The sequence below is a fragment of the Oncorhynchus masou genome, chromosome 1 (genome assembly GCF_036934945.1).
Source record: "Oncorhynchus masou masou isolate Uvic2021 chromosome 1, UVic_Omas_1.1, whole genome shotgun sequence".
Classification (NCBI taxonomy): domain Eukaryota; kingdom Metazoa; phylum Chordata; class Actinopteri; order Salmoniformes; family Salmonidae; genus Oncorhynchus; species Oncorhynchus masou.
In genome coordinates this window covers 18,129,907-18,148,628 of record NC_088212.1, presented here as the reverse complement: position 1 = coordinate 18,148,628, position 18,722 = coordinate 18,129,907, and the positions used below count along the sequence as shown (strand labels likewise).

The window sequence follows — 18,722 nt, the reverse complement described above, 5'->3', positions numbered from 1 at the left end:
CATCCTTACTGCATCCTTATGTAATACATGTATCACTAGCCACTTTAACTATGCCACTTTGTTTATGTATATGTATATACATGTATCACTAGCCACTTTAACTATGCCACTTTGTTTATGAATATGTATATACTGTACTCGATACTGTATCTTGCCTATGCTGCTCTGCACCATCACTCATTCATATCTTTATGTACATATTCTTTATCCCCTTACACTGTGTATAAGATATTAGTTTTGGAATTGTTAGTTAGATTACTTGTTGGTTATTACTGCATTGTTGGAACTGGAAGCACAAGCATTTCGCTACACTCGCATTAACATCTGCTAACCATGTGTATGTGACAAATAAAATTTGATTTGATTTTTGATTTGGCCAGCCAACGAGAGCATACAGGTCATAGTGGTGGGTTGTATATGGGGTTTTGGTGACGAAACAGATGGTACTGTGATAGACTACATCCAATTTGCTGAGTAGAAGTCAAGGATCGCTGCCCTGCCGAAGTCAAGGATCGGTAGGATAGTCCGTTTTACGAGGGTACGTTTGGCAGCATGATTGAAGGAGGCTTTGTTGCGAAATAGGAAGCTGATTCTAGATTTCATTTTGGATTTGAGAGGCTTAATGTGAGTCTGGAAGGAGAGTTTACAGTTTAACCAGTCACCTAGGTATTTGTAGGTACATACATTATGGTCAAGAAAATGTAGCAATTACAACAATATATTCACTGTTGGTGACCCCTGCTCATAGCTTCTATGCTATTGTGAGATATTATTCTAGAACAATGGAATACAATGTTTTACATTCTCTTTATCTTTCTCCTTCTCTGCCATTCAGAGTTGTTTATAGCGATTTACTTTATGACTATATAAGATTAGGGACTCAGGGAGGGTCTGCAATACAGGGCATATACATATCAGACTAAAAACAGAACTGTAGCTTACATTATTCAATATATTGAGGATAACTTTGCAGCGGCTGTGAACGCCTTATCATTTACTTGCAAGAGCTGTATGTACTTTGAAGCGACTAAATATCCATCTAGAACGGACACATCAAGAGAAAAACTTCACCAGTGAATACCTGGCTCAATCTGGTTCCTGACCAATGGATACAACTCATCTGTCAGATCCAAAGGGAGCGCCGGTTTAGGAATTTGCCATGTCTGCACAAACAACGCTATAAAAACACAGGACATCAAACGTGATTGATCCAGCCCATCTCATCACTTTAAGTAAACAATAGTAATCCAACTACACACATACTGCATAACACTCCGAGGCACTCACACACAGAATAAAATAGACATACTATGACCATTAGTTTGTCAGCAGTATTTCAATTAACATCAACTGAATGGAAAGACAGCAATGGAAGGGCTGGTGTGTCAAATCAAATCAAATCAAAATGTATTTGTCATATTCTTCTGGTAAAGATGTGTGTAGACTAACAGTGAAATGTTTACTTACGGGTCCTTTTACGGGTCCTTTTTCAACAATGCCGAGTTAAAGATAAAAAAGAATAATATAAAAAATAAAATAGTGACAAAAGGAATAAATACACAGTGAATAAACAATTACAATACCGAGTAAAAATAACATGGCTCTATACAGGAAATACCAGTACCTAGTCCATGTGCAGGGGTACAAAGTAATTGAGGTAGCTATGTACATATAGGTAGGGGTAAAGTGACTAGGCAACAGGATAGATAATGAGCAGTAGCAGCATATGTGGTGAAAGTGTGTGTGTGTGTGTGAGTCACAGGAGGTTGGTGGTTCCTTAATTGGGGAGAACGGGCTCTTGGTAATGACTGGAGCGTAATCAGTGGAATGTTATCAAATACATCAAACACATGGTTTCCAGGTGTTTCACTCCATTCCATTCGCTTTGTTCCGGCCATTATTATGATCCGTTCTCCCCTCAGCAGCCTCCACTGGTGTGAGTGTGTGTGTGTAGTCAGTATACATGTGTGCGTATGTTATGGTTATGTGTGTGTGGGCGTATATAGTGTAAGTATGTGTGAGTGTGTGGGTAGAGTCCAGTGTGCGTGCATAGATTCAGTGCAGTGTGTGTGTGTGTGTGTTTTGAGGGGTCAATGTGTTTAAACCCAGAGAGAGTAGGAAGAGTGGAGCTGTGAGATAGATAATGCCTGCAGCTCGCTGAGCAATAGCACTCCATAATGACCACTGTGATGCCTGGAGCGGGACAAGGCTACAGTATACACACTAACATAACAAATATTTTGGTAAATCTTCAACTGCAATTTAATTTTACAATACAATGTTCAATGAATATGTCGATAGTATTGTCAATATACTGTAGATGTGTTTCTCATCTATTTGTATTTTTATTTATTATGGATTCCCATTAGTTCCTGCCAAGACAGAAGCTGCTCCTGGGGTTCAGCAAAATGAAAGCAGTTATACAATTTTAAAAATGTTACAATACCTTCACAACAGATTTCACAACACATTAAGTGAGTGCGTTCAGTTATTGTGTGTGTGTATGCATGTGTCTGTGCCTGTGTTTGTGTGTCATCACAGTCTCCGCTGTTCCATAAGGTGTATTTTTATCTGTTTTTAAAATCTAATTTTACTGCTTGCATGAGTTACTTGATGTGGAATAGAGTTCCATGTAGTCATGAGAGAGGAGAGGTTGACTTCATGCCACCAGAGAACTCTTCACAGTCCCCTTCACAGCCCCCAAGTCAAGAACAGACTATGGGGGGCGTGCCTCCCATAGTCTGTTCTTGACTTGGGAATGTGAAGAGACCTTTGGTGGCATGTCTTGTGGGGTATACATGGGTATCTGAGCTGTGTGCCAGTAGTTCAAACAGACAGCTCGGTGCATTCAACATGTCAATACCTCTCATAAATACAAGTAGTGATGAAGTCAATCTCTCCTCCACTTTGAGCCAGGAGAGATTGACATGCATATTATTAATGTTAGCTCCCCATGTACCCTATTCTGCCCTATTCTGAGTCAATTGCAATTTTCCTGAGTCCCTCTTTGATCACAAGACTGAACAGTAGTCCAGGTGTGACAAAACTAAGGCCTGCCTGTAGGACATGCCATGTTGATAATGCTGTTAAGAAGGCAGAGCAGTGCTTTATTATGGACAGAATTCTCCCCATCTTAGCTACTGTTGTATCATTCTGACAGTTTACAATCCAGAGTTACTCCAAGCAGTTTAGTCACCTCAACTTGCTCAATTTCCACAATATTCATTACAAGATTTAGTTGAGGTTTGGGGTTCAGTGAATGACACAATGCTTTTAGTTTTTGAAATATTTAGGAGTATCTTATGCCTTGCCAACCATTCTGAAACTAACTGCAGCTCTTTGTTAAGTGTTGCAGTCATTTCAGTCACTGTAGTAGCTGATGTGTATAGTGTTGAGTCATCCGCATACATAGACACACTGGCTTTACTCATGAAGATTGAAAAAAGTAAGGGGCCTAGACAGCTGCCCTGGGGAATTCCTGATTCTTCCTGGATAATGTTGGAGAGGCTTTCATTAAAGAACACTCTCTGTGCAAAGAACTATAGATCATGCATCATATAATGTCCCAAAGCTAATTCCTCCATTAACCCCACAGTCGATTGATGCACCTGTGCGTCACATGTTGATGTAATTTTGAATACTGAATAGCTCCCTGTGTGTTTTTGCTAGTACTTGCCATTTCTTGTAGTGGCTGCAGCTCAATCCCCTCTTTCCGCCAATATAAAGTTTGTGAAAGCGGTCTTTTTCTACACATGAGAAAATGCAGACAAGGAAATAGTCACAAAATCGTCTGTAAAGCCGTTTGAGCTACAAACCAATAAGTGTTGATTGTTTCGCTCTAAAACATCCACAAGCTTTACGGCAGTCAACTGAACTTGCTGGCGCAGACGTCCTAATTGTGAAGAGGTCTTCTCACAAAACCAACTATTCAGACCGAAACGTTTGAGCTACAAACTACTATATCACCAATATCGAAAGGGGAGACTCACGAACACGAGTGTCGGTTGTTTTGTGCTACAAATCACACAGTCATCTGAAGGTAACCCAATACCGGGCTGTAAAAATGGCGCAACTGTCACGCCTGCTCCAGCTCCCGCTCTCTGGCGCTCGAGGGCGGCCCATCATTACGCACACCTGTCACCATCATTGCGCACATCTGTGCTTCATGGGACTCACCTGGACTCTATTATATATTGATTGCCTCCCCTATATCTGTCAATTCCTCAGTTTCTTCCCCATGTCTGCATTAATGTCTTTTTGTTCCCCTTGTCCAGACGCTGTCCTTGTTTTGTTTCATGTCCGCTGTCCTTGTTTTGTTTCATGTCCGTTAGAAACACTTCAAAACCTTAGTCCTTATGATTTATTTTTGACTGTTTTGCCACAATTGTTATTCAATGTGTTTCTATGGGCTGTAGCAGTAAAGAACAAATTCAATATTTTATCAAATCATTTTGTTATAAATTATTTTTAGACCTACAGGGCTCCTAAAATTCCAAATCAAATGGTTAAGTGATAAATTGTATGACTACCTTAAAACAATTCCATATGTTCGCTTAGGAGATATTCCGATCTAAGGGCTTAGACCTACATGAATGGCAGAACGCTGTGTTTTCATATTTAGAAAAGGCACTCTTTGAAATGTGCATATTTAAGATGGCAACAAATCAATTTAAAAAACCTAGCAACAGTACCACAGCTAGCTTAAACAAAGAACAATCACTACCACAATAGCAGTTAGTCCTGAGAGAAAGGAATTATGTAAGTAATGATCAACAGCAGAAAGTCTTGTTATCACATTTCCCATCAGAGTTCAGTGGTTTATAATGGACCCATTAGTAAAAAAAGTGGGCTGCATAGTGTGGTATAAGAAGAGCTATTCTGCAAAGACTCCATATCCTACTCTCTGTGCAGTTGTTCAAATTCTAATGGGAAGAGATGCAAGGTGACTGAATCATGCACCAAGGCTGAAATTGCTTATCTAAGCTTATTGAAATCAATTGAACTCTAAATTTGAATATGAAAACAAAGAGTACAAGTGAGAGAGAAAGAAAGAAACCAGGGAGTTTGTAGAAGGATTACGAAGTTACAGAGACAGCATTCCATTAGGTGAAACAGGGGCAACGGCCTGACAAGACAACCTGTCATGGCCACATCCCACTAGCCTGTTTTCCCTAGCCTGGGTCGTGTTCATTACGGCACGCAACGGAAAATGTTTTAAAACGTTTTGCAACAGAAAGCGAAAATTAGTCTGTCTTACTGAACGTAAGTCCCTCCCTTTTTTGTTAGTTCCTCAGGCTATCAAAGCTTTCTTTTTACATTGTCCTTTCCAGCAACTGTGGTGGCTGTGCAGCCAGTTCCAGCAACTAGGGTGGCTACCTGGCCAGCACAGCACAGCACAGCACAGCTCGGTTAGGCTTAGCTCAGTAGTGTGAAAAAGTTATTTGAATTCCAGTCCAAAACAGACCTTATGCCCCACATCATGGCAATTCAAATGGAAGAAAATCCCAGGCGGATGTGAAAACTTAACCGGCTATCCTTATTTACTCACCTCACCTCACCTCTTCTTTTTTTTTTTTGAATTTTACCCCGTTTGCTCCCCAATTTCGTGGTATCCAATTGTTTAGTAGCTACTATCTTGTCTCATCGCTACAACTCCCATACGGTCTCGGGAGAGACGAACGTTGAAAGTCATGCGTCCTCCGATACACAACCCAACCAAGCCGCACTGCTTCTTAACACAGCGCGCATCCATCCCAGAAGCCAGCCGCACCAATGTGTCGGAGGAAACACCGTGCACCTGGCAACCTTGGTTAGCGTGCACTGCACCCGGCCCGCCACAGGAGTTGCTGGTGCGCAAGACGCTAAGCCAATTGTGCATCGCCCCACGGACCTCACGGTTGCGGCCGGTTACGACAGAGCCTGGGCGCGCAACTCACCTCTTCTTAAGTTAATGCAAAAAGTATGCAGTCAAATTAATTATGCATTCATCTCATCGGTGCAAGGCACTTGTTAGACCAAAATCTCACCTCACAGTTTCTCATTTTAATCAGTTGGTATAGCTGAAATATAGTATTATGGCAAAAAAAAAACATATCCTCAAAAGACATTTGGGTCAAGAACAGTAGCCAACCCAGTTCATCGAAATATGTCACTTCATACATTAACAATAGAGGTGCTTAAAACACCTTCTAATGGACTGTTATTTTTCAGTATGAAGACATTCGCGGAAATTTGGTCCCTGCCTGTCCCTGGGACATGTGTTCTTCTAAACGAGCAGAGTGATGAGATTGTATGCTAGCAGCACACTCTCTGGCCCTCATTCTCCAGCATGCAGTGCTTAATGAGCAACAAGGCATTACTATGCAGACTGTGATCAATACGCCAGGAGGCATTGGCAGGCATGGACCTTGTCATTAATGAATTACTGTGAGAGAAGATTGTAATATGTGCTGACAGGCTAGGCAGGTAAAATGACTGCAGTTATGTTAGGTGTCCTGTTGTTATGTTATGACTGTCATAATCACGTCATGGCAGTTGTGTCAGGTCCCCCCCCACTTGGTCTTCAATAATCCCTCCTACCCTTGCAGACCACTGGAACTGGAGCTTAACGTTTGTGTCTACATGCTTGTGTCTCTATGTGTTGGCACTGGTCATATATTGGCATGCTGAGTAAAGGTTCTGAGTTTTATAGGAGAATATTGGTATTAAGTTTTTGATCACCAATTGAAATTTATTTGAAAATGACTGATAAAAGAGATTGCTTATCTGAAGTCCTCTGCTAGGTTGGTTTTGACTGAATATGCTAATGCTTTACCAAATTAAAAAAAATGGAATTGCATTTTCAAACATACCCTTTGATGACCTATAAATACAAATATTAATATTCATATCTACACAATATCAAAATAACACGTAGCTTCATATTTCAGGCAAATTCTTATGCTGCAAGACAAATTTGTATTTTCCTGAAATTAATCTGCAGGATCATATTGCTTCGACCATAAACAGTTATTTGGATAACATCAGTAATAAGTCAGCTAACTTAAACTTATAATATTTTTGATTTAGCAGCAGAATGTGTTAAGTGTGTGTGTGAGAGTGAGAGTGAGTGTGAGAGTGAGTGTGAGAGTGAGTGTGAGAGTGAGTGAGTGAGTGACTGAGTGTGTGTGTGTGTGTGTGTGTGTGTGTGTGTGTGTGTGTGTGTGTGTGTGTGTGTGTGTGTGTGTGTGTGTGTGTGTGTGTGTGTGTGTGTGTGTGTGTGTGTGTGTGTGTGTCTGTGTGGTAGGTGGGATCATCTTCCAAGTGGAGGTGACCACAGTCTTCTCAGGCATTTGGATAAGGGAAAAGCTTTATCCAAGGGATGGGATCTATGTACAATTTACTGACAGGTCCCATACTGACTGAAACCCTGGATCAAAACAAATGGTGCCCGTAAAGTGAATACTCTCAAAAGTTACGATATTGATCAAGTTTTACATTTGTCATGTCTGTTGAACCCCTCCTCCTCGATGCTTCACACAGTACATAAAGAGTGCTCTGCTGTGCCTGTAGGTAAAATAACTTTCAGAACATGTGGTGGGCAGCAATTTTCCTCTTTCCTGCTCCTCTCTTGGAGAACTCAATCTGGACATGCTGATGCTTTGTGGCAGGCCTGTCATTTCCAATCCTCCAACCCTGAATTAGGGCTCCGGTTCACTCACTGAGGGAAAACAAAAAACACACAAGCACCCATGCAAGCACACACTACACTCCACCTTCACAATCTTGTATTCACATATTTCAGGCAACAAAGAGGAGAGACAATGAGGACGAGCTGGGGCCAAACGGGGGGCCTCACCCTGTCCAATCCCCAAATGGCACCCTTATTCGCTATATAGTGCACTACCTTTGACCAGAGCCTGATAGGTGGAATGTACAAGAGGAAACAAACTCAATTATGCCCCTGAAGCGTCAGTGTCCCAAAGAGGCAACTTGAGAAATGAAACATATAAACACCGTATGCAGATTTATTTTTGGTGAGGTAGCAACACCCAGTATTAAATGCCACAAGGAAAAGAGCTACTCAACTTCTTTATATCTTCACACACACATGCACACACACAAACATGCAATTGCTCTCAGCTGGTCCCTTTGGGCTTCCCTGTAGATCTTCAGCTAAAGCAAAAGACCAAGTTGTTTGCTACACCAGATGTGTAACTTTTACAGAGCGTGAGACACTCCTACTCATGAATGAAACCTGAGAGGATGGAGATGCTTAGTGTAACTCTGTGCTTCTACGCTTCTGGTGTTACAGGTAAAATACCTACTATTTTCACAACAACCCAGTGTAGCTTCTGTGTAGGTGTTCATTTGATTCAGCTGTCTTGTCTGCTTGAAATTGTTGTTCTAGTGTGTGGAAGAGGTTTTGGTATTACACACCTAAATAAAATGTTTCCTTTCTTCATGGGCAGACTTTGGAAATGTGACAAGAACGTGAAGCGTTATCGAACCAATGTCATACATGGTACTGGTCCTGTTTATCAGTGCTCACCAAGCCAGTGCTCCCCTGTGATCTTGCCGAAGCCATCGCGATATGCGTCCCATGCTCGGAAGAAGTTCACTGCGCCGTCCTCTCTGCGCTGAATGACCTGGGAGGAAGAACATAAGAAACACCCCATATTATTACCATGACAACATTTCAGGATATTGTTGTGTGAATACGAATGCCCAAATGCAACCTAATCCAGGGCTGTATTAATTAGTGTACACCATATGAAATTGCAACAGAAAATTATCTTATTGGATGAGCTCAAGTAGTCCCTACCTGTTTCAGTCTGTTTTCTTCTGTTGGGTGCCTAGGGAATATGAATTTGAATGGTTGGTTTGCCAGCCCCATATAGTGAAAATACCATTGGAAATTCCATATCATGTCAACATATCTTTCTCCTAAATGTCTCAGACACTGTGCTCGATTGGCATTAGAAACAAGACCAAAACACCATCTGTCACAAGTTTCAGATCATCCTTTAATTCATTTTGCTTTCTTAAAAATGCTGAAAGCTACGAAAACCCATAGCGAACATAAAACAATGCTCTTTCCTCTGAGAGGTTGGTCTTTGTCTTTGGTATGCAACGGTCCTTTTGAAATCAAGAGAAAACAAACATTTTAACATTCAAACGGCACAATATTGGGATGCCTGACAATGTGAATAGCTCCAGAAAGTCTGTGTAAACTGTGTGGTCCCTGGTAAGGCTGCTAGGATGCTGATGCATGGCTGGAATTAGAAGTGAGCTTCAGACACTAATTGACTCCTGATCCCTTTATAGACGATTAATCAGTCAGGCACTGGATCAATGGCCGATGAAAATGCCAGCGGAGGCAAGGGTCGCCATCAATGTAAATGAGCCCCCCCCTCACATGTTCCACACCAACAACCCAAGGAGCCACAGCCACAGCCACAGCCACACCCGTTGACTGAAAAACAAATACGTTGTGACAGAGGACCCGTCCCCGTGAAATGTAATTATGATTGTGATACAGTCGGAGCGTTATTCCTCCGAGTATTTTGCTAAAAATGCCTCATAGAATTCCCATCTCTAGCCCAGTCATCAGTGATCCATTGGAGAAGCTCAAGTAATCAATGTTACTAAAGGTAAGGCTCTTTTAAAGCATGTGGCGCCTAATGACTAACTGTACATCTATTCCTCTTAATATTCATATGTTTTACTGTCACATACCGTACACAGGATAGGTGCAGTGAAATTTGTTGTTTTACAGGGTCAGCCATAGCAGTATGATAGGTGCAGTGAAATGTGTTGTTTTACAGGGTCAGCCATAGTAGTACAGTGCCCCTATAGCAAATTAGGGTTAAGTGCCTTGCTCAAGGGCACATTGACAGGTTTTTAACCTTGTCGGCTCTTTGAACCAGCAACCTTTTGGTTACTGGCTCAATGCACTAATGGCTAGGTCAATGTCATTTGATGTGTTTAATCATGTAGCAGCATGCACACTTTGAAGAGCGCTGACCTTGGTCATGAGATCTGTGAAAACACCCTAATTCTCTCAATAAAGGATGCCAACATTCTGGGCAGGTGCTTCGGGCTACATTCAAAATTAATATGTAGAGGCCTCACTGAGAATAAATCTGTTCTCTCTTCCAACCCACCACGAAACCCAATACATTTGACTTATTCACTCTAATCTGTGGAAATGCTCAACTAGCCACCTCTCGATGCTTAATCTGTCCCAATCACCACGGCACCTTGTGTAAACCAGGTGATTAAAATAAAGGCAAATTCTCATGTTTTAATAAATATTTGATGAGCTGGGATATGAATATTCCCATCAGAGGGCCTGATGCTGGCTTCAAATGAAGGGGTGTTCAGACGGCATAAAGAAACCGGGCTGGCATATCAGGCTGGCTGACACAGTCCTGGGCGTTGGAAGAGATAGAGAGATGGGAAATTGGGGGATGATTGATGGGTATAGCTACGGGGCACTTGTAATAACATTGCTGAGAAAAGCGCTGACTCGAAAGCCCCACATGCTGGGTAAACACTAAAAAGAAATATGTTATTGTGTCATAAAATCCAAAGGGGCGGGTGTACTGCTCGCTCCCTCCCCTGTCTCTGATGTGTCTGTTTGTTGTGCCTCGCCGTAAAGAGTGAGTCCCGAAAGCAATTTCACCTGTTCCAATGAATCTCTTTGCCAGCCCCCAATACAGAGCAGTCATTCAGTCATTCACAGTAAAGCGCCATGCTAGATGACAGCATTTTGGAGAAAAAGAGATGACACACTTTGTCTGACAGGCACAGCATCGGAAGAGGCATGGTCTTCTTACACATTCCACAATATGGTATTAGTTCACATAATCACTTGAATAATGTATGTGAGAAGAGCTTAACCTTTTACTGCAGTGGGCTGAATCAGGGTCACACGGAGTGTTTCTTTGTAGTCAAACAAATCTAATTTGAAACAAATGTATACACCTCACACATGGTTATGGGCTTAAAAAAAGAAGACACCTGTACCATGTCAGATATAGAGTTGAAATGTATTACATTTTGAATTTGCATCCCAATATTACACTTGATATACATTACGGAAGACTGAAATAGGACTAAACGTTTGCCATAGAAAGGGCTACTGATTCCATCGCCAGTCGTCGCACTCAATCTGTCTGGTGTGTTTGTGTGGTCTGCTCTGCTCAGAATGTGTCGAGAACTCCAGACTCCCATCGTTTAGCTCTTCATTAACAGCATGTTGGGATGGTACAGCTGCCATGGACACGAGGCAGTGGTGGATAATCTCTTGTGGATTCAAATGTAACTTTCCTATGGTCTAGTAGGCCCATCATCCCAGCAAACAGAGAGCATTCCAACAAAGTTATACAGCGTTCCATTGAGTGCCCAATTAGGTTTCCAGCTAATGACAACATCCAATTAATGTTTTGAAAATGAAAACTTAATTGAATAAACATTAGTAGAAGGACATGCGACAATAGTTTCCGGAATGTGTTATCCGTACGTTCATAGAGATAACGTCATAGTCATGTCATGGGAACATCCATGGAAACCTCAAAAGTTCTGAGAAAGCTTGCCATTTTAACGTTCTCGTACTAATGTTCTGGGTATACATAGGTAAATAGAAATTATGTTGGGATGGCGCATGGCAACGATGGAAGAGCTGGCTACAGTACATACAGTATAGGACTAGGCTACTTCTAATCACTTACAAAACGTTTTTATTTGGAAGAAAACGAGAGATACAGTGTACTTTAGGAGAGATTAAAGGGGACCTGAGAATGATGGTGAATATTTAAGTCATGATGGAATGTCACTTTGTTGATTTTCATAACATAAGAAGTTCCAGATGAATCACTTTAGGAATATGTTACATTCAACTCGGAGGAAAATACTGCATAAATGTTTATAAAACAAAAAAATGACAATCGCATCTGATAGATATTGTTTTGTTCTGTCATCCTTTTATTATGTCTCAAAACATAATATTTCTCCTTGGCACAAATCTCAGCACTCAGAATGATTATTAAAAGCTAGTTTCATATTACCCTAATGCACCAGCATGAGACATTAGAAAGTCTGTGGCTTGAGTTTCTGCGGTGTGTACTTGGTGTGTTGTAGGGCTCAGCTGGCTCAGCTGTTGAAAGCCTGAATTCATACTTCTCAAACAATACCACACAGTGCAAGAACACAAGAATCAAATCATGTCATTGGAATATTCCCAGGAAGACTCTTGGAGCAGCCAATACTGGCAGAGTAGAATAGCATGCCAATCTTCTGGTTTGTAAAAGGAGAGGCCTTTTCCAATGCCAACAAACATGCCCTCTTCTTGTCAATCTGGCAGGGAATATTAGACACCACACGGCGCCGTGGTGAGGATTTGATAACGTACTGTACTCCCCCAGAGCTGTCAATCAACTGAGACAGTGGACTTAGCCGTTCTCCTGAAGCTGCTGCACTGACCTAAACGACTGCTAATACTACTACGACTGCTAATACTACTGTTACTAAGACTACTGCTACTATGCCTACTACTAATAGACTACTGCTACTACTATTGCTACTACTACTATTAATACAACTACTGTTACAAAGAGTACTGCTACTACTACTACTGCTACTACTACTACTGCTACTATCTCTACTACTAATACAACTACTGTTACTAAGACTACTGCTACTATGCCAGGTCGCAATTGTAAATGAGAACTTGTTCTCAACTTGTCTACCTGGTTAAATAAAAGTGAAATAAAAAAATAAAAAATAAAAAATGGCTACTACTAATACTATTGTTACTAAGACTACTGCTACTATGTCTATTACTAACACAACTACTGTTACTAAGATTACTGCTACTACAACTACTAATAAAATGCCTACTACTAACACAACTACTGTTACTAAGACTACTGCTACTATGCCTATTACTAACACAACTACTGTTACTAAGACTACTGCTACTACAATTAATACAACTACTGTTACAAAGAATACTGCTACCATGCCTATTACTAACACAACTACTGTTACTTAGACTACTACTACTGCTACTACTACTACTGTTACCAGTGGCAACCTGTCATTCAGGGCTGTTTTGAGCCCCACATTTTTTTGGGTGGGGGGGCTTGTCTGTTTTGCATGTTATTTTGGCATTAATACATGCCACATATCAGTTTTAAACAACGTTAAAAAACAATATACAGTATATCATTGAGTTAATAATGCCGCATACAAACCTGAGCTGTGTTCGAATACCCATACTAACATAGTGTAATGAAACAGGCAGGGAGCAGGTCTCGAACCCTCGACCTTCTAGCCCGAAGTCCAGCACGCTATCGACTGTGCCGCAAAAGTATGCTCCAGCGGCAGAGTCGATATCCGTGCTTATAAACCCAGGGTCGTTGCATTACTCCCTCCTTTCAAAGAGCGCGTCCTCGCGCTAGCTTGCGACTCAACATCTTATAAGAATGTGCTCACATGCCAAGCACACGCACTGTCGTGGATGCAAGGTCTGATCACTTCTGACACCAATGTAATGAAACAGCAGGGAGCAGGTCTCGAACCCTCGACCTTCGTGCTATCGACTGTGCCGCAAAAGCATGCTCGTGTGGCAGAGTCGATATCTGCGCTTATAAACTCAAGGGTTGTTACAATACCGTATACTAAATACTTAATGAGTATGGGTGTTTGAATATACTACATACAACAGTATATACTAGTAGTTCATTTTAGTAAACTGTAAACGAACTGTATCGTTTCAGTTGTGCGTCTAGAGCTTCACCTGTCTCCCGGAAGTTGATGCTGTTGCTATGCAACCTCTTGCTAGCTTTTGTTAGCATAAAAATTGACTAGCTAAACATTCTACGATTTCGGTTGTGTTCGTATATTCAATCTGGAGTGCCAGAGTGCGCTCTGGCCATTCGTAAATCTAGAACATTGTCAGATTATCCGTTCATAAATTCGGAGCGTTCAGAGTTCACACTGGACACTCTGGCGAAGGAGTAGAATGGCAGTCAAGCACCCATGCCAACTGGCTAACATTGGCTAGCTACTTCCAGACACAAATGAGACTGAGAGAACACCTCACTCTGACCATTTTACTCACCCTAAAAGAGCTTGTTAGGCTGTTTTCATGTTATCTAGAGTGTTGGTGACTGTAACTGTGCTGCTGGCAACAATTTAATTAGGCTTTTCTTCACCGACTTTTACTGACACCGGCCATATTCAACAGGTGTTGAGCATTCGTAAATTAATCAGTTATTCTGTGCGAGAGTGCTCTGAAATTGGAGTAGATAGCCAGAATGAACAATGTCGATTGAAACACACAATGAATATATCACTCGGGCTAAGAATGATGTGAATAATCAGGTCAATAAACATTGGTTAGTTAGTTAGAGAGCAGATAGTTAATAATACTGCCTGGCAAGTTTGATGTATTAGTAGCCAACTAATGTTAGGTAGCAACAGTGGCTGCTCCACTAAAAGTTTTGCGATTAAGCTGTGGTACTTAGAGGTAATTTGTGGTTTAGTACGGTACCCTGCGTCATATCTTCATTGCTCCAGACCAGCGCAAGGGGGAGTTAGAGCACTGGTTATGCTTTTGGGTCCTACTGTGTCTCTAACTGACAATGAATGGGCGACATAAACCTACATAGAAACTGATAATTGTGCACAACTTCAGTATTATTACTAAAACTGATGTTACACTAAGGTTTTTATTCTTCTATTTTGTTAGGAGTGCAAGTTGTGTTGCTACAGATGCTGGTTCAATACCTGTGCTGGCCTCAACTGGGAGACCCATGGTTTCTCTCCCTCTAAACTGAAATAAATAACAGACTGGTTTTATTTACAAATTAGTAACAATGTCTTACACCATGTTCAATAATGGCCTTTTTCTCATTTTAGGTCATTTGAAAAAAAGATATAATAAACTCCAAAATATTGTTATTTTTTAAAGAAAGCGATTGTTATTATTATTACTATTAATTTAGAATTATATAAAAGCCCCTTGGATATTCTCACATATATATTATTAACCCTGTTAATAGCAGGACAATATATATTGGTCATGGCTCCCGAGTTGCACACAATGGGATTGCCTTGCAGTTCTCCAGCTGTATCCACAGAAAGCGCGCAAGGTTCAAGGCACGAGGGCAGGGGGCACTGGATGGGCCCGCAGTGCCGAGCACATAAGACGGACCTAGCCCATGGCGAAGGGAGGAGGAGCCGCCACACTGGGTAGCATAGAGCAACACTTTAAGGGGTATTGCACTAATAATGGCACTGACTAGGGAAACGTTCCCGCTGTTCTTCGTGCCAGTCTGCAAGTTCAAACTAAAACAATGTGTTATGCTTTCGTTAATAAAATAATGGTAAAAATACTATTTCAAAATGCCGATGTTAATTCAGTTCTGGATCTATAATGAATTACTTTGGGAATAAATATCAATGAATTACAAAAATATTGGAACAAAGTTGTCTAATGAAGGTAAACAAAATGTTGCTTACTGGAAAATACTATTTTAAACACACACGGTTACGTTGTACAGGGCCATTACGGCTGTTAGCAGGTAGCTGGACAATAGACTTGGTTAGGTGGAGAATTCTATTGAGAATTCTATCGTCAAATGTATTTCTTCAGTTAGGTTGGCTGTATCACAACCGGCCATGATTGGTTGCAATTTTAGTTTAGTACACCGGAAAAAAGAAAGCAAATAATACAACAAAAAGCATTGGGACCGTGATTGGGAGTCCCACAGGGTGGTGCACAATTGGTCCTGCGTTTCTCTCCCTCCCTCTGGCCTTTATTCAGATTAAAATCACTCACTTACATTAAAAAAAATGAAATAACCTCCAAAATATCGTTATATATTATCAAGTTGATGGCACAGTCATAATCACTAATTCATGGCTTTGGATCAAAATAAATAAGTACCAACATTAATTCTGATAGTCTTTAATAAAGAAATGCTTTGGTTATCCTGATATGGTCACCATGTACAGTATTATAATATATAATTATGGGCTATTAGAAGGACAATATACCTTTCCCAACACCAAGTATTTTGATACATTGTGGATGGGACCTCTCCAGAAGGGCAGCTGTCACCGCATCCCAATGCAAAATACGTTGCTACAGATATCCGTGGCGGCCGCCACCGGGGGATCGATGAGACGGCTTTTGGGTTGAATTTAGAATCCTCCAATCCTCTATATGTAATTATTGGTGGAGAGTCACGTCATATTTTTCGATATACTGTAGGCCTACTGTAGGCGATGTGAGTCTCACTAGTGTTGAGTAATGTGCTGATAAAAGTGGTGTAGGTCTTATTTATTTAAAGAGCATATTGAAGTTAAAGCAAAAGTATTTGAAGCAATAGCCTACAACTATTTCCCCCTTTTTCTCCCCAATTGGTAGTAGTTACAGTCTTGTCTCATCGCTGCAACTCCCGTACGGAGGCGAAGTTCGAAAGCCATGCGTCCTCTGAAACACAACCCAACCAAGCCGCACTGCTTCTTGACACAATACATGTCCAACCGGGAAACCAACCGCATCCAGTGTGTCGCAGGAAACACCATACAACTAGCGACCTGGTCAGCGTGCACGTCGCCCGGCACACCACAGGAGTCGCTAGTGCGTGATGAGACAAGGATATCCCTGATGGCCAAGCACTCCCTAAGCAGGACAATGCTGGGCCAATTGTGCGCCGCCCCATGGGCCTCCCGGTCGCAACCAGCTGCGGCAGAGCCTGGGCTTGAACCCAGAATCTCTGGTGGCCTTAGACCAATGCGCAACTATTTGGGGACTGGTCTTGATAAATCGGTTAGATTTTTATTTTCACTGAATCTCCATTTGGGTATTGGTTAGACTACAATTATGGTGTAGAAATGTTACGCTCCTATTTAACTAGGCAAGTTAGTTAACTTAATTGGGATAGGGGGCAGCATTTTCACTTTTGGATGAAAAGCGTGCCCAGAGTAAACTGCCTACTCAGTCCCAGATGCTAATATATGCATATTATTAGTAGTATTGGATAGAAAACACTCAGAAGTTTCTAAAACTGTTTGAATGATGTCTGTGAGTATAACAGAACTCATATGGCAGGCAAAAACCTGAGAAAAAATCCGAACAGGAAGTGGGAAATCTGAGGTTTGTAGTTTTTCAACTCAGCTCCTGTTGAAGATCCAGTGGGATATTGGTTATGTTGCACTTCCTAAGGCTTCCACTAGATGTCACCCGTCTTCAGAACGTTGTTTGAGGCTTCTACTATAAAGGGGGGCTGAATGAGAGGGGAATGAGTCAGAGGTCTGCCAGCAGTCACACGCTCAGTCATGCACATTCGCATGAGAGGTAGCTCCCGTTCCATTGCTTTTCTACAGACAATGGAATTCTCCGGTTGGAACATTATTGAACATTTATGACAAAAACTTCCTAAAGATTGATTCTATACATCATTTGATATGTTTCTATGACCAGTAATATAACTTTTTGGAATTTTCGTCCAACCTCTCCTGCTGGAAGTTGCACGCACGTTTCAATTTGTTTACCAGACGTCCTAACAAAAGGAGGTATATGAACATAAATTATTAACTTTATCGAACAAATCAAACATTTATTGTGGAACTGGGATTCCTGGGAGTGCATTCTGATGAAGGTCAGCAAAGGTAAGTGAGTATTTATAATGCTATTTCTGACTAATGTTGACTGCGCAACATAGCGGATATTTATTTTCGCTGGTTTGGGCTCTGAGCTCCGTCCTCAGGTTATTGCATGGCATGCTTTTTCCAGAATGAAAAAAAATCTGACACAGCGGTTGCATTAAGAATAATTTCTTATTTACAAGGACAGCCTACCCTTCCTCCCTGTCAAGGAATTGAACCCAGGTCTCCCACGACACCGGGATTCTTTAACTAAATAGCCCAGTACTGTAGCCATTTTCAACATTCTGTACTGTAGCCCAGTACTCAACATTCTTCCTGATAGTCTTTAATAAAGAAAGGTTTTGGTTATCCTGACCTGGACACCGTGTACAGAATTATAATATACCATTAAGTGGTGTAGGTCTTATTTATTTAAAGAGCATATTGAAGTTAGAAGCAATAAGATTTGAAGCAATAGCCTACAACTATTTAGCACCGTTTTGCACTGCTCTGAGAAAAGCATGGGGACTGATCTTCATAAATCAATTAGAATATCTGTTTGGTTATTGGTTAGACAACAATTACACAGTGATTACAGCAAAAGCATGCCATGTGATAGTTTGAGGACAGCGCCCCAAATCAAAATATTTTTTCCACCGGCACAGGTTTCAAAAATTCATAAATAGCGATGAAATATTCACTTACTTTTTGAAAATCTTCCTCTGATTTGTCATCCAAAGGGTCCCAGCTATAACATGTAGTGTCGTTTAGATAAAATCCTTCTTTATATCCCAAAAAGTCTGTTTAGTTAGCGCCATCGATTTGAGTAATCCACTCATTCAACATGCATAGAACATAATCCGAAAATGTACCCCTAAACCTTTTTTCAACAAGTCAAAATACGTTTCTATTTACTCCTCAGATACCCTAAAATGTAATCAAACTAAAATATTTATTACCGAAAGAAGTATGTTCAATAAGAAACTGATTTTAGCAGGTGTGTCTTGTCTTCATGGCGCTACCAAACACGAATTTCCAAGACAGTGTCCCTGTACTAAAACGGATGTTTCTTATTAGTT

The 18,722-nt window shown here is 41.0% G+C and overlaps 1 protein-coding gene across 1 annotated transcript in view; it reads right to left on the bottom strand.

Annotated features, from left to right (window-relative positions):
* The window catches only part of LOC135523044 (fibrinogen C domain-containing protein 1-like), a 111,306-nt gene that overhangs the window by 25,505 nt on the left and 67,079 nt on the right, over window positions 1-18,722 (bottom strand). The window contains exon 8 of the mRNA XM_064949798.1: window positions 8,531-8,627. Coding sequence (XP_064805870.1) covers window positions 8,531-8,627 — 97 coding nt within the window. The remainder of the gene's footprint in view (window positions 1-8,530; window positions 8,628-18,722) is intronic.